The sequence below is a fragment of the Oryctolagus cuniculus genome, chromosome 16, assembly GCF_964237555.1.
Source record: "Oryctolagus cuniculus chromosome 16, mOryCun1.1, whole genome shotgun sequence".
In the NCBI taxonomy this organism is placed as follows: Eukaryota; Metazoa; Chordata; class Mammalia; order Lagomorpha; family Leporidae; genus Oryctolagus; species Oryctolagus cuniculus.
The window spans coordinates 12,704,780-12,728,456 of record NC_091447.1 but is presented as its reverse complement, the minus strand read 5'-3'; the positions used below and the strand labels follow the sequence as shown (position 1 = coordinate 12,728,456).

General features: G+C 44.1%; 1 protein-coding gene across 1 annotated transcript in view; it reads right to left on the bottom strand.

Annotated features, from left to right (window-relative positions):
• ABCB5 (ATP binding cassette subfamily B member 5) overlaps positions 1-23,677 on the bottom strand; it is a 122,065-nt gene that overhangs the window by 73,711 nt on the left and 24,677 nt on the right. Inside the window, exons 6-14 of the mRNA XM_051852797.2 lie at positions 22,664-22,855; positions 22,408-22,579; positions 21,466-21,590; positions 21,207-21,384; positions 19,333-19,446; positions 18,894-19,004; positions 16,775-16,900; positions 15,392-15,595; positions 5,298-5,468 (exon numbers count right to left, since the gene is read on the bottom strand). Coding sequence (XP_051708757.2) covers positions 5,298-5,468; positions 15,392-15,595; positions 16,775-16,900; positions 18,894-19,004; positions 19,333-19,446; positions 21,207-21,384; positions 21,466-21,590; positions 22,408-22,579; positions 22,664-22,855 — 1,393 coding nt within the window. The remainder of the gene's footprint in view (positions 1-5,297; positions 5,469-15,391; positions 15,596-16,774; positions 16,901-18,893; positions 19,005-19,332; positions 19,447-21,206; positions 21,385-21,465; positions 21,591-22,407; positions 22,580-22,663; positions 22,856-23,677) is intronic.

Sequence of the window (23,677 nt, the reverse complement as noted above, 5' to 3'; positions counted from 1 at the left end):
TGAACTCCCTGGAGAAGCAGGAGACGCAGAGACTCCAGTGTGCCGGGTGCAGGTTTAGTGTGGGAAAATGAGCAGAGCACAGCTTCCCACACACTGCCTCTGAGCAGGTTGCTTCAGCTGGACTTGGGGCCTTGTTCACCTATTTTTTTTTTAATTAGTGGCCATGCAAGAACCATACATGCTGCTCTGATGCCTGTATGCATTGTATGATGTCCAAGTCAGGTTGAACATCTTGATCTCATCATGAAATGAAAGCGCACGTGGGAATTGGATATATATTTTAAAAGACATCCAGGTGAATGGGCTTCTGTTTTATTTGCATTGTCAGGAGATTTGAGGTCTGGTCCTTCCTGCTCTTTTAGTGATTCCTCCCCTGTAGGCTGTTGGACTCTCACTGGCCATCTCCTGTAAGGAGGTTGCTAGGCTGGTTCAAAGGGGGAATCCAGGGTTTTGGTTTCTTAACTACCTCCCTAAGATGTTGAAAGTCAATTGGCTCAGTGTTCTTTTGGGTCAACCCTGGTTCCGCGGCTGCACAGTGTGGGATTACTGTCAGGCTGGCCCTCCTGTCTTGCCCAGCTCTGTGTTGTGTCAGATTAAGCGACAAAAAGCCAAATATCAACACTTAGAAGCCATGAGCAATGCGTGACTCACCTTCTCCTCCCCTCCCTCCTCTCAACATGCAGGAATCCACTCAAATATATGCTTAGGTTAAGACCCTTTGGACAGGAAAATACATTCACAATCTGTCTAAACTCTTCACCGAGGCCATGTACAATCTAATTAGCAACATCACATAGTGTCCTAGAGACATTTCTCTTTGTGTCTTGAAATATCTTCATTCTCACTTCTGGGTAAGTTCACAAAGAAGTTAACCACTGGAGTTAGCATAAAATTATTTATCATCATTTAATACCTTCTCCCCCTCACTTTATTAACAAGCTAATCATTCGTGTATTTGTAAAGAAATGTACAACACAACAAAAATGATGGAGCAGATGTTGGGGAAGAAGAATGCTACGATAATTAACTCATTACCCAACCCAGAATGCTGACCAATAAGTAATACATAAGAGATGTCTTATTCAGTAAGAATTAGGAAAATCAATATATTCGCTAAGTGTTTTCTTTGGTGGTGGGAGAGAGTAAGGCTGAGAGATAATTTAAATGTACCCAAATCACCAAGAAATTTATCCATATCATGAAAAAATATTTTACCGCATTTCCTAAGACTTTGAAATGTTCTACTGAGCAATAATGATTTCAATTTATTTCTACATGATTTTTGGTGTACACCGCAAAGTGGAATTTCTGGAGCAGGTTTAATAAGGGGCTGGTTCTTAAGCTTGATCGGATTCAGCGTCCCCTCCATCTCCTCCCAGATGTGCTATTTTGAGCGGGTACAGCACAGCATGGAGATGACACAAATGAGGCAAAGGCTGACTGTGTTTGCTTGGCTTCTGGCTTCACCGTTGCCCTGCCGTTCCTTCACCTGTTTGGGCCTCAGTGTGCCGACCTGGGTAGCAGGACGATAAGGAAGGGTCCTTGTGAGACCAGCTGCTTATCTCTCTAATGTCTAAAATAATGGCTTTGGGGTCCAGGAGCTCTTCAATAGTACCTGTCAGTCTTTTTATACAAGATTACCGTACGTTTTCCTCAAGAGTTTAGCGGTTTATTTTTTTTTCTCTTTCTCAACCAGATTCTCAAGGAGCCTTAATCTGTCAAAGGTAGAGAAGCAGTACCGTAAAGGGAGCTGGTGCCTTAGCATTTAAGCCCGAGCCTTGCAGCCAGTCGTCAGCTTGATCCTGCAGGCTCCAGAAGTCTGTGCCTTCGCAACCTTTGCTCGGCTGGCTTTGATTGCAGCCGGGAACCCCCTTGGAGGGATTCCCTTTCCGCTCCCAGCTGTCACAGTGTGGCTGCTAACAGCTCGAGGGGTTTCCTGAAATCCCCAATTCTGAGTATGACATTGAAATGATATGGACATAACGAAATGTGTGTTCATGTAAAAATTAGCCTTGCTCTGACTCGGGCAGTTAATTTAATAAAATAGTCTGCCGTTTAATGCCACGCGTGAATTTTCCTGTTCAGTTTTCTAAGTAGAATGACTATAACGGACGGGGTCTCAGATACCTACCTACCTGCAAGGTGCCCCATGGCGAGAGAGGACAGAGACTGTAAAATCCTGCCTGCCGAGGCTGCCACAAAGTGTCTCTGCATCTTCACGCGACAGAACTCTGATGGGGCCCCTTTCCTCGTGACCAGGAATACGGCTGTGGAGAGGTTCCCCACGGAGGTGCTGGGGCTGGACCTGCCTTCCTAAAGATCCCTCCTGAGGTTTTCGGCCCACTTTGAACACCTCCAATCCAGGTCCTATTACAGAGCCAGAGCGGGCCGCAGGTGCACACCGCTGTGCCTCCGGCTCCTGGGAGAGCTCGCAAGCCCGCTGCATGGGCGCCAGGGCCAAACCCCAGAGCCAGTGGAAGCTCCCACCGTACAGCACTCAGCCTTACCCAGTCTCCCTGGACCTCCTGCTGAAAACTAGTGATGTGAAACTAGCTTGTAGAAATCCTAAATCAGGAAGTTCAGAGAAGAGCACTGCAGGTCTCGGAAGCATCCCCGTTTGCAGCCATGCACAAGGTCCTTCAGGGAGCATCCAAGTGAAGGCTCGGTCACCGCAGATGACAGCCCCTGCAAGCGCCCAGTGGACACACTGCAAAGGTGGAAGACAGTAACATCGATGATCCTGACCCTGTGGGTGCCTAGCCTACTGTGTGTGTCTTAGTTTTGAATAAAAAAGATTAAAAGTTAAAAAAAAATCAGAAAAGAGCTTGTAGAATAAGGATATAAAGAAAGAAAAATTTAAAATATTTTATTTATTTGAAATACAGAGTGACAGATTTTCCATCTGCTGGTTCACCCTGAAGCCAGGAGCCTGGAACTCGGTCCAGGTTTCCCACGTGGATGGCAGAAATCCAAGCCCTGGGGCCGACATCCTCTGCCTCCCAGGCACATTAGCAGGAAGCTAGACTGGAAGCCAGAGGTCGGACTCCATCCCAGGTACTCTGATCCCAAGCAGTGGCTTAACCTGCTCTGCCACAATGTCCACCCCAAAAGAATATATTTGTGCAACTATACAATGTGTTTGTGTTCTAAGCTTAGTGTTATTACTAAAAGGTCAAAAAGTTAAAAAAAAAGTTTATTGGGTAAAGAAGTTAGAAATATTTCTTATATTTTTGAGAACTTCAGTATAGCCTAACCGTCCAGAGTTTACAGCCTCTACTCCCATGCAGTCTTGTCCCGGGCCCTCACACACACTTCCCATTCACTCCTGAACTCTTCCGGCATGGTAAGTGCCCTGCACAGGTGCGCCCTCTTTTGTTTACATGCTGTATTTTTGCTGTTCAGATAAATTTATAGATACACAAAGACTTACCACTGTGTCACAATAGCCTAGACCACCCAAGACAGTAACCTGCTGTCCAGGATTGTAGCATAGGAGCGGGAAGCTATACCATACTGCCTAGGTGTGCAGGAGGCTCCACCCCGTAGGTTTGTGTGAATGCATGCTGTGGTGTTTGCCTAGTGACACACTTCTCAGAACACATCCCTGTTGTGATGTGGCACACACCAGTATTTTCAGCTATGGCCGTCTTCACCTCTGTTCACTGGCAACGCCTAGTTGATGTCCCTGGACTCACAGCTCACAAACTCTTTGCTGCATTCTTTTCTTCTTACTTATAATAGAAATTTCACTTTAACCAGTAGGAAACAGAAATCTTCGGGAGTTTTTCATGTCGACAAGCAATTGTTTACTTTAAAAATTGGGACTAATTTTGATTGCCCCAAGTCCTTAACATACTGGATGAAAAGACAATAGGCACATTTAACCTCTAAACCATCTGAGAGCCCATTACAACACATTACAAAAAAAGCTATCTAACTTAAGTTTGTTAAGGGTAATTTTAGTGTCTTCAAGCCTTAAGTAATTACGTGTCACCATTATAAAAAATATTGGGGCCAGTGTTGTGGCGTAGTGGGTAACACTGTCGCCTGTGACACATCCCATATGGCGTGGGCTCGTGTCCTGATTGCTCTGCTTCTGATCCAGCTCCCTACTAATGAGCCTGGGACAGCAGCAGAAGATGACTCAAGTACTTGGGCCCCTGCACCTATGCAGGAGACGCAGAAGCAGCTCTTGGATCTGACTTTGGCCTGGCTTAGCCCTGGTCATTGCGGCCATTTGGGGACTGAACCAGCAGATGGAAATGCTCTCTCTCTCTCTCTCTCTCTGCCTTTCAAATAAATAAATCTTTAAAAAAATTCTAAATAAAGTGAATTCTAAATAAAGTGAATTCTAAATAAAGATCCCTGTTCTAGTTACCAACTACTAAAAAATGAATAAAACATTAACTCTGCTCGTGTTTCTTCTCTACCAAGATGAATGAAGTTGGCAAAGTTTCCAGATCGACACATATTTTCATACCGTGCAAATACCATATGCCACTCTCATTATGGGGGCAAAACAAGGAGAGAACCTTACCCCATCTGATGTTCGAGTAAGTAATAGATTTTTAAATAAGCAGCGGACATTCTGGCTGCCAGGTGCCATGGCTGGTCCTATAACATCAGTATTTAAAACCAGAAGCCTGCACTTCATGCATTTCCAAGCAAACACAAAGTACCCTGCACCACTGACGCCTTCGGAGGGGTCTGAAGGCTGTGATTTAAAAGAGGATTTGACCTTGGAGAAAGCTACTCAATGGTTTTTCAACCTGCCTTCCAGATGCAGTGTAATTTGGTGCGGGGCCCTAGCGGTCTTGGGACTGGGAAGCATGTACAGGAGGTTGGTGTGAGGGTTGAAGGGCCCGGGGTGCTGGACGGGGTGGCTCAAGCATAGAGCTTCTCCATTTGTGGCCCGAAAGAAGAAAACTGGGCAGAGCTGAGCATCACAAGGGTGAGTAGGGAAGAGCCCTCAGCTTGATGTGGTTACAGTGGCGCCGGTGGTACTGGGATTGCTTTGGGGTGGTAGGAAGGGGGTGCACCTGTCGGGAGGGAGGGCTGAGCAGGATGCTTCCTGGCACGGCAGCCTCAGAGATGCATTTTCAGCCAGAACTACAGCATCTTCTTCTTCCCTCCAGGCCATGTTTCTAGGCCATCATTTAAGTTCTTACAAGGCTGATCACCCTGCATCTTTAAGAGGGTTCTGAGCTCATCACGTGAGCCACCGGACAGCCAAGCTGCCTGTATTTAACAACAGCGAACCAGGAATATGCACATTGGAAGTGCTCTTGTCTGCCTACCTTCTCCAGTGCAGCTTGAACGACGGCTTCACTCTCTGTATCCAGAGCAGACGTGGCCTCATCCAAGATCAGAATCTTGGGGTTTCGAACTAAAGCGCGGGCGATCGCGATTCTCTGTTTCTGCCCTCCGCTCAGCTGAGCTCCTTTTTCCCCTACCAAGGTATTAAATTTCTGGTGAGAAATAGGAAAGAAACACAGAAGCAGAAGACAGCATGATCAGATGAGTGGAACTGGAAACAACCAACAGTCACAGCCGTTTGTCATACCAGCATAGTCACTGCTTCAGCTGGGCTGGTCAAGACTATTTTATTTTAATTTGAAAGATTTATGGATTTATTTGAAAGGCAGAGTTACAGAAAGAGAGAGAGAGATAGAAATAGAGGTAGAGAGAGAGATCAATCTTCCATCCACTGGTTCACTCCCCAAATGGCTGCAACAGCCAGGGCTGGGCTGGACCAAGCCAGGAGCCAGGAACTGCATCTGGGTCCCCCTTGTGGGTGGCAGGAGCCCAAGCACTTGGGCCATTTTCCATTGCTTTCCCAGGTGAATTAGCAGGGAGCTGGATGAAAAGTGGAGCAGCCAGGACTCACACGGGACGGTAAGTGGTGACCTGTTACACCACAACACCAGCCTCCATTCCTCACTTCAATTTGCTTTCTATGGAAACAAATAACTATGAGAGTTAGTTCTAGTAACCTACCTAAATGCCCATCAACGGTAGACTGGATAAAGAAATTATGGGATATGTACTCTTTAGAATACTATACTGCAGTAAGAAACAACGAAATCCAGTCATTAGCAACAAAATGGAGGAATCTGGAACACATCATGCTGAGTGAAATAAGCCAGTCCCAAAGGGACAAATACCATATGTTCTCCCTGATCGGTGACAACTGACTGAACACCAAAAAGGAAACTTGTTGAAGTGAAAGGGACACTATGGGAAACGGTGACTTGATCAGCATAGCCCTGACTGTTAATGAACAACTTAATACATTATCCCTCTTAGTAGTTTTTTTGTCTGTTCTACTTAATATGACTGATTTAATTCTGTAATTAATACACAGTTATTCTTAAGTGTTGAAATTTAACTGAAATGTGATCCCTGTTAAACATAAGAGTAGGAATAAGAGAGGGAAGAGATATATAATTTGGGACACGCTCAAGCTGACTTGCCCCAAATGGTAGAGTTAGAAACATACCAGGGGATTCCAATTCAATCCCATCAAGGTGGCATGTACCAATGCCATCTCACTAGTCCAAGTGATCAATTTCAGTTCGCAATTGATCATAATGAAAGGACTAAGAGTCAAAGGGAGCACATAAGCAAGTCTAGTACCTGCTAACACTAACCGATAGAATAAATAAAGGGGAGAGTGATCCAACATGGGAAGTGAGATACTCAGCAGACTCATAGAATGGCAGATGCCCTAAATAGCACTCTGGCCTCAGAATCAGCCCTAAAGGCATTCAGATCTGGCTGAAAAGCCCATGAGAGTATTTCAGGCATGGAAAGCCAAGACACTCTGGCAAAAGATCTCTGTGAGTGAGATCTCAGTGGAAAGAACAGGTCTTCAAAGAAGGAGGTACCTTTCTCTGAAGGGAGGAGAGAACCTCCACTTTGACTATGACCTTGTCTAAACAAGATAAGAGTCGGAGAACTCAAGGGGCTTCCATAGCCTTGGAAACTCATGACTGGAGCATAGGGAGATTACTGATGCCATAGACAGGAGTGTCAATTGGTAAAGTCAACAACAGGAGTCACTGTGCACTTACTCCTCATGTAGGATCTCTGTCCTTAATGTGCTGTGCATTGAGATTTAATGCTATAACGAGTACTCAAATAATATATTTCACTTTGTGTTTCTATGGGGGTGCAAACTGTTGAAATCTTTACTTAATGCATACTAAACTGATCCTCTGTAAAAAAAAAAAAAAAAAAAAAAAAAAAAAAAAAAAAAGAAAAGAAACTATCAACTCCCAACTTGACTCTCACTGGGATTAAACATGACAATAGGTCTGATCTGATTTCATCATCATTAAAAAAAATCATCTATTATTTTTCACTTTATGTTTCTGTGTGGGAGCAAACTGTTGAAATCCTTACTTAATGTATACTAAGCTGATCTTCTGTATATTAAGATAATCGAAAATGAATCTTGATGTGAATGGAAGGGGAGAGGGAGTGGGAAAGGGGAGGGTTGTGGGTGGGAGGGACGGTATGGGGGGGAAGCCATAGTAATCCATTATTCGTACTTTGGAAACGTATATTCATTAAATAAAAGTTAAAAAATAAAATAAAATAAAATAAAACTCTAAACTCAAAAAAAAAAAAAAAAAAAAAGGAAACAAATAACTATGAAAACATACACTGATGAAGAGCGGAAGTAAGAAATATTTGGGGCCGGCGCTGTAGCTCACTAGGCTAATCCTCTGCCTGCGGCGCTGGCACCCCGGGTTCTAGTCGCGGTTGGGGCGCCAGATTCTTTCCCAGTTGCCCCTTTTCCAGTCCAGCTCTCTGCTGTGGCCAGGGAAGGCAGTGGAGGATGGCCCAAGTGCTTGCGCACTGCACCCGCATGGGAGACCAGGAGGAAGCACCTGGCTCCTGGCTTCGGATCAGCACAGTGCGCCGGTGGCCATTTGGAGGGTGAACCAACGGAAAAGGAAAACCTTTCTCTCTGTCTCTCTCTCTCTCACTGTCTAACTCTGCCTGTCAAAGAAAAAAAAAATATTTGTCTAGGACTAAAAGAAATTAGAAAATATGACCGCTGAGGAATTTTAGAAAGTTAGTAATAATTTGAACTATTTTCAAATCTCTTTAAGACATTCTTAGAATGCTTTGAGATATTTAAAAGAATCCCTTAAAATATACAAATATAAGGCCGGCGCCGCGGCTCACTAGGCTAATCCTCTGCCTAGCGGCGCCGGCACACCGGGTTCTAGTCCCGGTTGGGGCGCCGGATTCTGTCCCGGTTGCCCCTCTTCCAGGCCAGCCCTCTGCTGTGGCCAGGGAGTGCAGTGGAGGATGGCCCAGGTGCTTGGGCCCTGCACCCCATGGGAGACCAGGAAAAGCACCTGGATCCTGGCTCCTGCCATCGGATCAGCGCGGTGCGCCGGCTGCAGCGGCGGCCATTGGAGGGTGAACCAACGGCAAAGGAAGACCTTTCTCTCTCTCTCTCTCTCTCACTGTCCACTCTGCCTGTCAAAAAAAAAAATATACAAATATATACTTAAGTATTATTTGATATATGACCCAGAGTTTTCTTCCTGGACACTCTCAAAAATAGTATGAAAAATAATTGCTTCAAAAGCCAACTTCTGTCCAAAACTTGTTTCAGTCTTGGGAGACTTTAGGTCTTCTTTAAATAAGTATTTTTGTGGGGACACTGCTGTGGCATAGCGGGCAAAGCTGCCTTTTGCAGCACTGGCATCCCACATGGGTGACATCCTATATGGGCAAGTCCTGGCTGTTCCACTTCCAGTCCAGCTCCCTGCTGATATGCCTGAGAAAGCAGAGGAAGATGGCCCAAGTGCTTGGGCCCCTGCACCCGTGAGGCAGACTCAAAAAAGAAGCTCCTGGCTCCCGGTTTCTGTCTGGCCCAGTCCCAGCTGTTGCGACCATTTCTGGAGTGAACCAGTGGATGGAAGATTTCTTTCTCTGTCTCTCCCTCACTCTCTCCCTGTAACTCTGCCTTTCAAATAAATACATAGATCTTTAAAAAATAAAGATAGCATGAAAAATTATTTTTAAATTGTAAATGCATCTTTCAAAAAGTCTGTATTGTCACAAATCTTTTAGCCCCAGTGAAGCATGGCTGTATTTCTGATTCAGAGTTCATTTCTTCAAGGGTATTAATTTAAATAATCTTTATAAACCTTGCATTTCTAGGATTTAAACTTCACATTTTAAAAAAATCAGCCTCATTGATGAGTGATTTATGCACAATAAAATGCATGTGTGAAACAGTATCTCATTGTGGTTTTGCTTTGGATTTCCCTAGTGACAAACGATGCTGAGTATTTTCCAGTGTGTATCCTGTTCTTTGAATCTGTTTGTGTTTCACTTTTTGTCAATCTATTATTGTTATTGCCAGTGCATTATTTTTGTCTTGTGACTGGGTTGTAACTATTCATATATTCTAGATTCTTGCCAAATGTGCGTACTAAGAATATTTTCTTGCACTTTGTCTTATTTTCTAAATGATGTCTTTTAAAAATAATAATTTTTCTTTTTTAAAAAATGTTTTCTTCTCATCTCTCTTTAAAAATTTAATTTAATTTTTAATTACTTTTTAACAAATTAAATGTGATTTGTAGATACAATTCTAAGAACATAATGATACTCCCTTCCTACCTCAATCCCTCCCTCCTAACCTCTGTCCCCCTCTCCTTCCTTTAAAAAGAATATTTTAAAGGTTAGTGAGTTCACAGCCAACAGTAAACTTAAACCCATGCCATGTGAAATAATGACTGTACTAAGGAGCCACTTCTTCCCTGTTTATTTTTAAGAAAAAAATTCACAAAGAAATAGGTCCGGTTTACTGTTCTTTTAAAGGTATACATGCTTTTCTGCCTAAAAAAAATCTGCTGATCTCAAAGTCACAATTTTCTTCGAAGTTTTTATTTGCAAAGTTCAATCTTGAGAAGGTTGGTCTTAGGTCTATGGCAGATTGGTTTTTGACTGGGGTATGATGGAAAGGTCACATTGCCACCGTCCCCACCCACCCCAAACATGGATAAGCAATGCCTATAGCATCGTTTGAGGAAAAGATCTCCCTTTCTCCCTTTGAATCCCATTGGCCATGTCAAAAACCTGTTGACTTGATGTGTTTGTATTTCTGGGGTCTCTGTTCACTGTGCTGATCTACAGATGCATCATCACAGCACCACCACTGTCTTAATTGCTGCCTTAAAATTAGATACTGTAGCTCCTCCAGCTTTATGCTTCTTTCAAAATTGTGTAGGCTATCCTTAGTCCTTTGAATTTCCAAATACATTTTGAGATTGCCAATTCAACTTCTACCCTTAGCGGGGAGAAAAAAAGACTGGTGAAATTTTGCCTAGTAAAGCATCAGATTTAAAGGCTGACTCGGAGAGAATGTCGTCTTTGGTTTCTGAATCAATGAATAGAATACCCTATGCTTCCTTAGATTATCACTCATTTCTTCAACAATGTCTTATAGTTTTTACACAGAAAGAGTTGCATACCTTTCATTAATTTAATCTTAAGTATTTTGACTTTTGATGCTATTGTGAATTCCAATTTTTATTGTAGCTTCATTTTTTTTAAAGATTTATTTTATTTATTTGAAAGACAGAGTTACAGAGAGAGGTAGAGACAGAAAGAGGTCTTCCATCCGCTGTCTTACTCCCCAGATGGTTGCAACGGCCAGAGCTGCGCCGATCCGAAGCCAGGAGTTTCTTCTGACTCTCCCACATGGGTGCAGTGGTTGGGCCATCTTCTACTGCTTTCCCAGGCCATAGCAGAGAGCTGGATCGGAGGAGGAGCAGCTGGGACTAGAACCAGCGCCCATATGGGATGCCGGCGCTTCAGGCCAGGGCGTTAACCCGCTGTGCCACAGCGCTGGCCCCAATTGTAGCTTCATTTTGTAACTCTTGCTATATAAAGGTCCAGTTGATTTTTAGTAGTTATAGGTCCATTAAAATTATCCATTTTGTGGGTGGGTATTTTGACCATTGTTAAGATGCCGTTGGGACACCTGCATCCCGTATCGGAGTGCTGGGGTTAGAGTCTCAGCTCCGTTCCTGATTCCAGCTTCTTGGTAATGCACACCTTGGGAGGCAGCAGGTGATATGGGAGACCCACATTGAGCTGCTGGCTCTTGGTTTTCATCTGGTGCGGCCCAGGTGTTGTGAACACTTGTGCACTGAACTAGCGGAAGGGAGATCTCATTGTGGCTCTCTGCCTTTCAAATAAATAAAATACATATATAAAACTTCTTTGAAGTTATCTATTTTTTTCTTGAGGTTTTGGTGGTTTGTATCTGTGAGGGAAGTGATCCTCATCTACACTGTCAAATGCACAGGCATAGCGATGTTCACACACTATTCCCTTGTTGATTGTTTACTCTCTTTGGGATTGCTAGTGATACACTTTTTTTCATTCCTGATATTAGTTATTTTGTCTTTCATTTTCGTTGTAAACTTTGCTAGTTTTACTGATTTTATTGATATTTTCAAGGAGCCAGTGTTTGATTTTTTTTTTTTAAAGATTTATTTGAAAGACAGAGTTACAGAGAAAGGCAGAGACAGAGAGAGGTCTTCCATCCGCTGGTTTACTCTCCAGATGGCCGCAACGGCTGGAGCTGCACCAATCCCAGGGCAGGAGCCAGGAGCTTCCTCCAGGTTTCCCACATGGGTGCAGGGGCCCAAGGACTTGGGCCATCCCCCACTGCCTTCTCTGGCCATAGCAGAGAGCTGGATCAGAAGAGGAGGAGCTGGGACTAGAACCGGGCCCATATGGGATGCCGGTGCTTCAGGCCAGGACTTTAACCGCTTTAGGCCAGGACTTTAACCCTCTGTGCCACAGCGCCGGCCCCGCCAGTGTTTGATTTCCATGATTATCTCTGATGTTTCCCAATTTTCTATTTCATCAGCTTCTGCTCTGATCTAATTTCCTTCCTCCTGCTTGCTTTGGGTTTAATTTGTTTTTCTCTCTCTCGTTTCTCAAGAAAAAAATCTTGGTTTGAAGATGATTTAACCTTTTCTTTTCTAAAGGTAAGTATTTCACATTGTAAGTGTCTCTCGAGGCAGTGCTTTAAGTGTGTTCCACAAGTGTTGATAATATTGCATTTTCACTTTTACTGAGTTCAAAATAATGATCCTTGAGACTTCTTGGAGTCATAAATACGTACTATCTGGTTTTCAAATATTTATGTATGTTTCTTTTTTTTTTTTTTTTTTTTTTTTTTTCAGGCAGAGTGGATAGTGAGAGAGAGAGAGACAGAGAGAGAAAGGTCTTCTTTTTGCTGTTGGTTCACCCCCCAATGGCCGCTGGGGCCGGCGCGCTGCGGCCGGGGCACCGCGCTGATCCGAAGGCAGGAGCCAGGTGCTTCTCCTGGTCTTCCATGCTGGTGCAGGACCCAAGGACTTGGGCCATCCTCCACTGAACTCCCTGGCCACAGCAGAGAGCTGGCCTGGAAGAGGGGCAACCGGGACAGAATCCGGCGCCCTGACCGGGACTAGAACCCGGTGTGCCGGCACCGCAGGCGGAGGATTAGCCTATTGAGCCACATCGCCGGCAGATTTATGTATGTTTCAAGTATGCCTCTGTTCTTGGTTTCTAGTTTAGTTGTATTTATGGTCTGAGAATATATATGTTTTCTCTTCTTTGACATTGCTAAGGTATTGTTTTGTTTGTGTTTGTAATGGCCCAGATAGTGTTTATTTCAGCTAATTCTCCATGGGCATTTCAGAACAGTAAATGCTGCTGTCATTGAGTGGAATATTCTCTACTCACCAATTAAATCTTGTGGCTTGATACTGTTGCCTGGCGTACCCATTTGCTTGTTGATAGTGTGCCTGCTTGTTCTATCAGCTACACCTGTGGGTTTGTCTCTCTCCTTTCAGATGTATCAGTTTTATTTTTTTTTAAAGATTGACTTATTTTATTTGAAAGATGGCGTTACAGAGAGGGCGAGGCAGAGAGAGAAAGAGAAAGAGAGAGAGACAGAGAGCAAGCGAGCGAGTGAGTTTCCACCCGCTGGTTCACTTCTCAAAACGCGACAAGCTGAAGCTGGGCCAGTCTGAAGGAGCCAGGAGCTTCTTCTGGGTCTCTCACATGGGTGCAGGGGTCTAAGCACTTGAGCCATCTTCCGCTGCTTTCCCAGGCACATTAGCAGGGAGCTGTAATGGAAGTGGAGCATCCGGAACTCTAACTAGTGCCCATATGGGATGCCAGCACTGCAGGCGGTGGCTTAACCGGCTATGCCACAGCGCTGGCCCCAGATGTAAGTTTTCACCTCATGCATCTTCAAGCTCTTTTCTTAAGTGAGCACACATTTAGAATTGTGTTTCCTGCCTAAGGCCATACTTCTCTGCTTCTTTGCATGTTAACCTGTTTATGTTGGAGTGACTTTGAATTCTGATTTCTTTTGAAAAACAGGCCGGTTTTGGTGGGAGTAGGCAGTTCCGACACTGGTTGTTCATAATGAACTTGGGCATTCTCAGTTGCGTGCTTTGTTGGGGTGAAGCTGTGGAGAAAGCCTTGTAGCTTGGCAGGACCCCAACCCCCAAATTGTGCCTCCTCTGGGGAATCTTGTCAGAGCTTGGCTTTAGGCTAGGTTAGGGCAGGTCTAGAGTTGATCTGACTTTAAGGTGTGGTCCTTATTCCTAAGGAGTGGCATTTTTGGTGTCTTAGCTACATGCCTGGGGTGTTAAAAAGGTGTGAATGTGATCTGGCCATTTGGGCTGGGCTGCACTTGTCAACCCCCCCCACCCCCAATCTCCCACCCAGTGCTGTGTCATCTCCAGCATCTCTGTTTGCCTCTCAGCTTTGGGGCTGCTGCTCTCCGGCAAATCACGGTGGGCTTAGCCTCAGACAGAATTCCCAAGGGATACCCACATGGGATTCCAGCCCTCAGCTCAACCTCACAGCCCTTAGGTTGCCTCCCCCGTTGCTCCAGCGGCCTGAGCTTTGGTTTCTGCTTTTCCCTCGGAGGCCTGTCATGCTCCTCTTGATTGCAGCTCCCAGAGGTTAGGCTGTGTTCGCACGCACGGTGCTGCAAGTGTGTGGTTTCCTTCCTTGCGGGAATCACGGACTCTCACTGCCTGTGTCTGGACTGAGGCTTGGAAACACCCGTCCTGCGCCTCAGATGTTTTATCAGTTGTTGTTCTTGTTTATGGGCAGAAGGCTAGCCAGCCTCACCCAGCCCTAAGCTGTTCATTTAAAAACAGGTACTCATTAATAGAAGAAGTAATGAATTCAATGTTGAGCACAGCTTTCTCTAATTTTCCACTGACCTGAACTAACCACTTCTAGAAAGCCTATTTGTTTTGATGCTTCCTCCTGTTTCTCTGGCTAATCATGACTGTGGAATTTACTATCTTTAATTTGTTCTTTGGACTGTCTCTTTAGGCTTTACTGTGGGATTTATAGCAAGGTGCACCTCTGAGTAGCGTTGGCCTTTTAGTCAGAGCAAGTAGGTGCGTACAGGTGTGTTTTAAAGGCACCGGAGCGCTCCCTAATTCCAAATGGGAAACTGAGCAGGATGGGACATTTTGAGGAAAGGAAGTAGTTGACAGGGGCAAAAGGTCAGCAAAAAGGAAGTGGGTGTTTGTTTTCCTGACTAACACAGCAAAGAATCACCTCCTGCCCTTAATGGTTTTGCTTGCCTAAATAACTGCGTAAGTACGACCCTAAACCATGAGATAGCAAGTAATTACTGGTATAATAAAAGTATTTGCTTAAAAAAAAGAAAAAAAATTATTTTGCTTTGTAAACTCTGCCCGTTAAAATGCACGTTTCTGTCACCGTGGCCTCCTGGGATGAGGAAACCTTACTCGTATATCAGTTTCAAATCTCATTCTTTTTCCATCACTGTCAGGTGATACTGGGGAACTAGAGTTTCAGAAAACGGACGTGGATGGTTTTACGGCTGCCTCTCCAACCTAATCGCTCACTGAGCGCTGGTAGTCCCCCGGGTTCAGTGTATCGCTCCCATTCCAAGTATGATTTCACATTTCCTATCCAACAGGAGCTCCCAAAATGTCCTGCTGTCAGCGTGACATTCCCACTCGCAGCCACCAGATGGCCTCGCAAACCCACATTTAGCAGCCGCTGGAGCTGGTGATTTTGTCTGGGGTTTGATATATCCTTTCTTGTCTCGCGTTTGCAAGAAGAACCAGGGAGAACCAAACACAACTCCCTTTCAATAGGCCTTTCTACGACGCATTCCCTCTTTGCTTTGTTCCCACGCGTGCCAGCCTCCTCTGCAGACGTGTGGTCTGGGACACGCAGGATCGTTGGCCCCGCTGCCCCTGTTCTGTGCTGGGGCGATGCATTCTCGTAGTGTCGCCCGTGGGCCCCTGGCTGCAGCGCGGAGCCCGGGACGCGGCCCACGTGGTGTACTCACGTGAGGAAGCTCCATTATGAAGTCGTAAGCGTGGGCTGCCTTCGCGGCCGTCTCCATCTCCGTGTCGGTCACGCCGTCTCGTCCGTACTTGATGTTGGCGCTGATGGTGGCCCCGAACAGGACAGGCTCTTGGCTGACCACCCCGACGTGCTCGCGGTAGCACCGCACGTTCATGGCGCGCAGGTCCCGCTCGTCCACTGTGACCTGCCAATCAACGCAAAAAAGAGCAGCCGCGCGCTGACACAGTCCAACAGCTCCAGCGTCTTGCACATACACTCAGCAAGTAGCGCGTGTGCCTGGGTGCTGGGAAAAGAATAGTAGTAACATCCGGGTAGCAATGGGCTTTTTCTAGTACATGGGAACCCATAACCCTATCAACCCCCCTAGTTGGATATCTTTAGCCTAAGATCCACCAATAGAGCTGTCACAGATATTAGGGAGACACACGTGGCGAGCTTCAGTTTTGTTATTCGAAGCCTGATGCCACCTTTACATTCTTTCAGGACATAGCCTGCCTGCTCTCCTGCACGGCACGCCCTGATGAAACACAGAAGCGTCTTCTGCTCATCGCCACTGTAAGTAACTGAGCCTGACTTCTTTATAGATGATGCCCTTACCCAAAATCCTAGCACAACCCCGTGGGCAGGGCCAGGGTGGGAATTATGGCGCCCGAGTCTCTTTGTCTCTCTGATACTCTGGCTGGACACAGGCCCTGAAGTTAAGTGCTTTACATAGAGAGTCCTCATCCCATAATGTAGTATTCAGCCAATGTTAGCAGAGACTTGTGCACCCAGGATACTTCAAACAAGGACTAAGAAGTGAAATTAAAAATAACAACAACAACAGGTCTGACAGAGTAGATTTCCTTTTTGAAAATAACGGCTGAAAGTTTGAACAGAAGTATTAAGAATTATGCCCTTGTGGATATCATAGGCTCACACTCCACGCCAGTGATAGAGTTGAGAAAGGTTACGTGCGAATGCACAGACAGTAGGAAAAAACGCAGGGAGGGACCTTTCTGCACAGCTCACTTTTCTGGGCTATTTGGACAAACTGTGAGTCTCCATCAATGCTGGGTGCTGCAATTCGCACCCAGAGCATCCGTGCCCCTCTAACACGCTATATGATTCATTTGTCTTGCTGATTGTCTAGCTCTATGTATTAGATGTCACGAGGGTTGACTGATGTGCTTCCAGAACCCAGAACAGTGCCTGACACAAAGTAGGCACCAAATAAATATCTGTAGAAGCAGTGAACCCCCAGCAGACAATGTGGCTCCTCTCTTCACGGCTGCGCTGTGAAGAGTTCTCTGGGACAGGTGGCAACTCCACACCGCCCCCTGCTGTGGACCGCCCCACACCTGCTTCTGCCAGCTGCACTTACGGAGCCCTCAGTGGGATCGTACAGCCTCTGCAGAAGCTGGACTGCTGTGCTCTTCCCACTGCCGCTGGGGCCAACCAAGGCGACCGTCTCTCCAGACCGAATTTTGAGATTCAGACCTCTCAGAACCTGTTAGAATGCAGGAGGGGAAAAAGATACAGCTAGGACAAACTCTGATGTGAAGGAATAATCAGCCACGATCTCCAGAAAACACATCATTCCAGGGACCCCAAAGATGAGTTTAGATCTTGTTATGTTTATTTCACGCATGTGCATAATAAAAACGCACATAATTTTGGAAAATATAGTAAAATCCTGTCTCCGTATGAGATGGGATAAAGTGAGGAGTACTCATGGAATGTTAACCAGTTATGATAAACTATTCACATTTTCAACTAACATACCTTACAAGAATCTCATGGCTACCAAGTGAGTTTTATCTTCCAGTTTGCAACAATTGAATGAAATCTTGCTGGAATCTTTGTGAGCTACTCCTTGGAATATACTTGACTTTGTTACAAAATCTATTCCTAAGTAAAGCAACTGGCCAAGCTTCTTAGCCACTCCCATGGGTGAGACTTCACCCTGAGTTCTTCATTCTCCCTTGGCGACTGTCCCAGGGACTTTCAGCCTAGGGGGTCGTTTCTCGGTGACTGAGAGATGCTCACAGCTAAAGTCCCAGGCACCTGCCCAGGGCGAGGAGCCTCCTGGTAATTACCCTCCCGCAAGTGACAATAAGCCATCCTGTTGAGAGCCTCTCACCTCTGTGGGCTTGCTTCTGTGTTTTCACCCCAAACAAAGGAGCCTGCTTTTGCATTCTCTTACTTTGATCTTACCGTTTGTAAAGGAATTGACCCTTCAGCTAACCATACACAAAGGCTTCAAAGGGCCAAGCAGGGAAGATTCCCTAAAGAAGGTGATAAATCCAGGATCACCTCACCTCCCAGCAGCACTTTGGCTCCAAAGTTAGTTTCTGTTCATTCCTGGGGGGGGGGGGGGGATCGGTGTTTTTATTTATTTAAATTGGGAGGACCTTTAAAAAATGCTTCGCACCAAGGGTGAGGTTTCAGAAGTTCACTCAGAAGTCATTTTTTTTTTTTAGGTCCCAGGGGACACTTTAATATACGGTGTCCCCTGAGTATATAGAGTTGTCACTCCAAATGCCAGCTACATGTATGTGTGAGTGAAGCTTGACATGTTCTACGTGAACAAAATTTTGGTATAAGGCACTATTATTCCAATAATGCTAAGCAATAACAACATATTTTAAAAGAGATTTGAAAAGAAAATTTCAATCACCAGTTTAAAATAGGGAAATAGGCACATAGGTACATTGCAGACTGATGATACTAGTAATCTTATTGATTACACTTAAAATCATGTTCTCCTTGTTTTCTGTGAGACAGGTGTTTTGATTAGTTATCCCCCTTTGCGGTTGTTAACAATACTCTTTTTTGGTCAACACATGAGTAAAATGGAAGAAAGAATACAAAATATACCTTTCCACGAGACAGCTTTTCGGAAGAACATGAAAAGGCTGAATGACAGGGGGAGGAGAGGAACTGTGTGTGTGTGTGTGCGTGTGCATGTGTATGGTGCTTGCGTGAGTTTCGTTGTATGTGTACAGGTGTGCATGTGTGTTTGTATGTATTTGTGTACATAGGTGTGTGTGTTTTGTGCATGGATGGGTGTCCTGTGTGTGTGTGCATGTGTGTGTGTACATGTGGCACAAATGCTGGTGCAGTAAAACTCCCAGGAAAGGGAAAGCCACATGTGCCTGATATTCCCAGTAAGAAACCACAAAGTCAACAAAGTCTCTGCTGAGTGGAGTAACATCCAGAGGATACCAATAGGTGGCATCAGTATTCCAAGATATCTTGGTGTGCTCCCAAAATCCAGAGTGGAGGAATTCCTGGGGGTTGAACATTCTTTGGTCCCTCAACTAAAGGAAAGAGGCTGCAGAATATAACCAGGTGTTCCAGAATTATATAGCCATTATCAAACTATCAAAATCTCTACACACAGTAGTCAAAATCTTGGTCAAGATAATATTAAATAATCTCATAAGAGAAAAGTTTAGCTAGTGGAAGACAATATCAGAAAACCGAGAGTTTTAACCTACCTTGACAGATGGTCTTGATGGATAATTGAAAGAGACATTTTTAAATTCCACAGTGCCTTCTATACACTCAGGTTTATATCCAGTTGTTGAAAAGTTATCTATACTGGGTTTCTTGAAACACAAAAAGAATGTTATAAATCTTCAAAAGACTAAGCCAACACTCTCCGATCCTAAAAGCAGAGTAAGGATTTTTTTTTTCTTTTTACCACGTTTTCCTTTCTGCATTAGAAGTGCAATGGGTTAGCCATGAAGGTTTCAATGAAAACTATCCCCCCACAAATGACTCCCCATAGAAAAGAGTTAAAAACAATCTCTCTTGCAATGGCCAATTGGCCAGCATGGATTTTGCCCATCCTGGTGTTGTAGTGAAATGAGTGTGGCTGTTCGTTGGTCTTCCTGCAGTACTGTGGGCGTCCTTGGAAGCAAGGAGAGGTCTTACCTTATCAATAAGCTGGAAGATGGTAAAGGCTGCTCCTCGGGCTACAGTGAAAGTTTCAAAGTGGGGGGCTGCTGCTCCTATGCAGTAACTGCTGTGGATCACACTAAAGAACACCTGTAGGGCAGGAGAGAACATTTACTCCTCTGCAGTGACACGAGAGAGACAGCAAAGTGAAGTAGGAGAGTCCTTTAAAAAGTTCATGCAAAAGGGAACAGAAATGATAAGTTCATTTTGGTGCAGACATTGTTTGGAATCCATGCATTGGTTTTTCTCATAATATGCATTTTTATAAGCTTTTTGAAGATTCCTCATTTATACTTGGTTTATGCTCACAGAGAGCTATTAGAGTAATTAGGTAAGGAAGAATGGAAGAGGCAAAAATAAGGACCCTAATGAATCCAGGTTTTCCTGGTCTTTTCCTATTGTGGAATAACCGCTGATTGGCTGTGGTCTTGTGGTTGTCGCCTGTTAGGAAGTCTCAGCAGGCAAATCTGGTGGTCACGCATGCACCTGTTGCTGGGGAGAAGCGTTGCACTCCCCTCCCTGCTGGTCAGCTCCCTGAGATTCAATGAGAAGAGTGTGACGGATGTCACTCACACAGAGCTGTTGCATTATTTGTGCCCATACTTTTTTTGAATCCTTGTACTACTGGGAAGCTTCCCATTTTCAGACAGACCCATCTCTGTAAAAAAGTCAAACAAGGAAAGAAGTCCACAAGCTGGCTGGGTGCTATTACTCCAGGCACGTAGATGAAGACACTAAGACTTAACAAATCATTGGCCCATAGACACACATAAATCAAGGAGCAAGGATTAGCCCCAAATTCTTCATGCTTAGCTTTCACTTTATATCAGCTAAATGAATAGTTTCAAGGCTTACCTATGAACATTTTGAATTCAAGAGATGAATTTAGGGGCTGATATTGTGGTGCGGCAGGTTAAGCCACTACTTGCCACACTGGCATCCCACATTGGAGTGCTATTCTGGTCCTGGCTTCTCTGCTTCTAATCCAGCTTCCTGATAATGTGCCTGGGCAAGCAGCAGATGATGCCTCAAGTACTTGGGTCTCTGCCACTCATCATGGGAGACCTTGATTGAGTTCCTGTCTCCTGGCTTTGGCCTGGCCCAGTTCTGGCTGTTGTGGTCATTTGGGGAGTGAATGAACAGATAGAAGACCCCTCTATCCCTGTCTCTCCCTCTCTCTGTCACTTTACCTTTCAACTAAATACATATTTTTTTAAAGAAATGAATTTAGTTGAAAGAAGAAAAGTCATTTATAATGGGAAAGCCAAACACTACTTGAAGTTTTTACAGCAGATCAATTTGGTTCACAGTGAGAAACATTTCTTCATCCTGAACTGATCTATTTATTGCGGAAACTTAGAAGGGTAGCACTGAATAAATTATGATATAATAATTGGAATATTGGGTAGAGCTGTATGGAATCTGTTTCTAATATTATGCTGGAAGGTTGGAGGAAGAACAGGCGAGTCAAATCTACAGATTATTTCAGAGGGAAGCTGTTTAGCAAGAACTGTAGAGTTCCACTTTATCTGGGCACAGATGGGAGCGAAAGTCTTTCTAGAGAGTGGGAATTTTGACTGATGGATTAAGAAAGCTCTGTGTCTACCTGTAGGGCATGCAATCATGATTCTCTTAAAAGCACACTGCTTGGCAAACAAAGACGCTAAAGCATGTGAGAGGAGTAAATTCCATCAATTCATAGTTATAAATCATTTCAGAGAAACAAAGGTATGTTTTTTGAAACTATTTATCTATGAATACACATATTCATTCCCAGAGGAGTTTTGACTAAACTCTGGGTAAGAAAAGGTTATCTGGGCCAGTTACCTTTCTTCTCAAACAAGACTTACAGCAAGAACAGTCCCGATGGTGTAACCAGGTTCTCCACTAAGGATCAGAGAAGTTCCATACCAGAAGGCAAGTCCGTAGGTTCCATTCATGAAGAAGTACACAGCACCAAGAGACAGTTTAGAAGCTATGGCCTTTTTTATGCCCACATCCTTTGCGTCTCTTAGATTGTTTGTATACCTGGTAAAGGTAAAAACACAATGCAATAGCCAGAGGGGAACATAAAACCAAGCCCATTTTATTACAATTAAAGGAACAGACCTTTGAATCTCTTTCTCCTGGGCTCCAAAGGCTATGACGGTTCGAATTGATGCCAAGACTTCCTCTGCAACAGCCCCAGCTTTGGAATAGGCATTTAATTCCTTACTGGTCAGTGAGATGACTATCTGTAACAAGCCATGACCACAGTTCACCAAAGAATGGCTCTGGGGTAGTGACAAGGGGCAAAAGAGTTCATTCCAACAGAGTCTGCATTCTAGATAGGCTGGTATTACCTAGCATGTAAATTTCTATGTATGTTTTCTTCTACTGTGCTCTTTTGCTGTTTTCTCTCTCATATATATATATATATTTACAATTTAAAAATTATTTACTATTTAAGGACTTTTTCTCTATGTATTCCTAAAAACTCTATTAGAAATAGGTTTCTACATTGGCACAATTGGACAAGCCCTGATTTGGAGAAAAATTTTCGGGGCACCATTCTTATTGGAAATGAGTGAGCCTGTTTGGCTTGATCTGATTGTTCCCATGCACAGAGCAAGGCTTCTAGAGGGTGTGAGAGGAGGAACACGATCTTGCACGTGGATGTGACATTGCTTTTGCATTGTGCCGCCTGTTTAGAAAGTGCTTCATCTTTGAACACTAAAAAGTGAAATTTCAGAGAAAAGCAGAGACTATCAGTACTGGGAGAAGAGGCAGGTTTTTCTGATTCCTCACAATTTGAACTTAGAATGTGTTCTTTCCTCTACTATATGTCCCACTTACTACTTCTTTATAATTTAGTAATTAGCACAAGAGGACAGTGAAAGGGAACCAATAGGGACATTGTCCTCAGACCTGTGTGCTTATAACTATTGTCTACTCAACAGCAGTCATGGGATACAAGATCCTTTTGCATTTGTACCTTTTTGGGCAAATTCAGTAAGCCATCGAGTTCATCCTTCTGCTTCCAGGCAGCAGTGTCCTGGTTGCCTCACTTACCCTGGAACACGCTGCTGCAGAAGCCATAATGAGAGGCGATGTGGACAGGGTCACCAGGGTGAGCTTCCAGCCCTTCACCAAGCCAACCGCCAGGCCAATGGAAAAAGTAGACATGTTTTGAAACAGTAGAGCAAGCTTGTCTCCAATACCGTCGCTGATTTTGCTGATGTCCCTGAGACAAGTAAACAAATGTAGTTAAGTCATTTACATGCCGTATAGGAGAACAAAGTTGATATCCTACGCATGTTCCTCTTACTCTGTTATGCGAGTGTTCAATTCGCCGATGTCACAGCCATCAAACCAGCTGATGTCTTGTGCCAGAATGGAGTGAAAGAACTGCTGGCGAATTCTCTTGGTCTGTCGTGCTGCTGTCATAACCCAAAAGGAAATCTGCATGTAGCCAAAAATCAAGGCAGAGCCTCCTATGCCAACATAATACAGCGTCAACCTAAAGAAAGATTGGAAACGTTAAACTTTTGAAACACAACATTTTCCTCTTGTTACCAAAAAAAATAAATAAATAAATAAATAAAGAAAAGAAAAGACAACCAACAAACAAAAACACAAGAAAAAAAATCTATGAACCCATGATAATATTTGTTAGGGAGAATTTATTTAGAAGATAACTAGAGGAGTTGGTACTGTGACACTGTGAGTTAAACTGCCACCTACAATGCTGGCATCTCACATGAGAGTCAGTTCAAGCCCTCGCTGCTCTGCTTCTGCTTCAGTTCCCTGCTAATGCACCTGGGAAGGTGGTGGAGAATGACCCGAATACTTGAGCCCCCTGCCACCCATGTAAGACATGCAAATGGAGATCTGGGCTCCTGACATTGGCTGGGACCATCCCTAGCCATTGTGGCCATTTAGATATTGGATCTGTGTATGGTAAATTTTTCTCTTTCCATGACCTCCCTCTTTCTTTGTCACTTTGTCTGTAAGATAAATTGATGAATCTTTAAAGAAAAAAAATAACTCAACTAAGGTTAACTTACCACTAGAAAGGGTGAAGTATACTGATTCTAAAAATCCAGGTTTCACTTGTAAAAAATTTAGAACATGTTTCTCATATTATTAATAAAATTAGTATTTTAAAAACATATTTTCTACTTGTATCTTAAGTCAGTGTTTGTAATATTTTGGTACAAAAAGTTACATTGAGGTCATTAAAGGATCCATAGTGTAATAAGAGGCTAAAGAAAATCATAGTAGTCAAAAAGTATTTGATAAAAAGCTGGAAAATATATGTATTATTAAACCCAAAATTCAA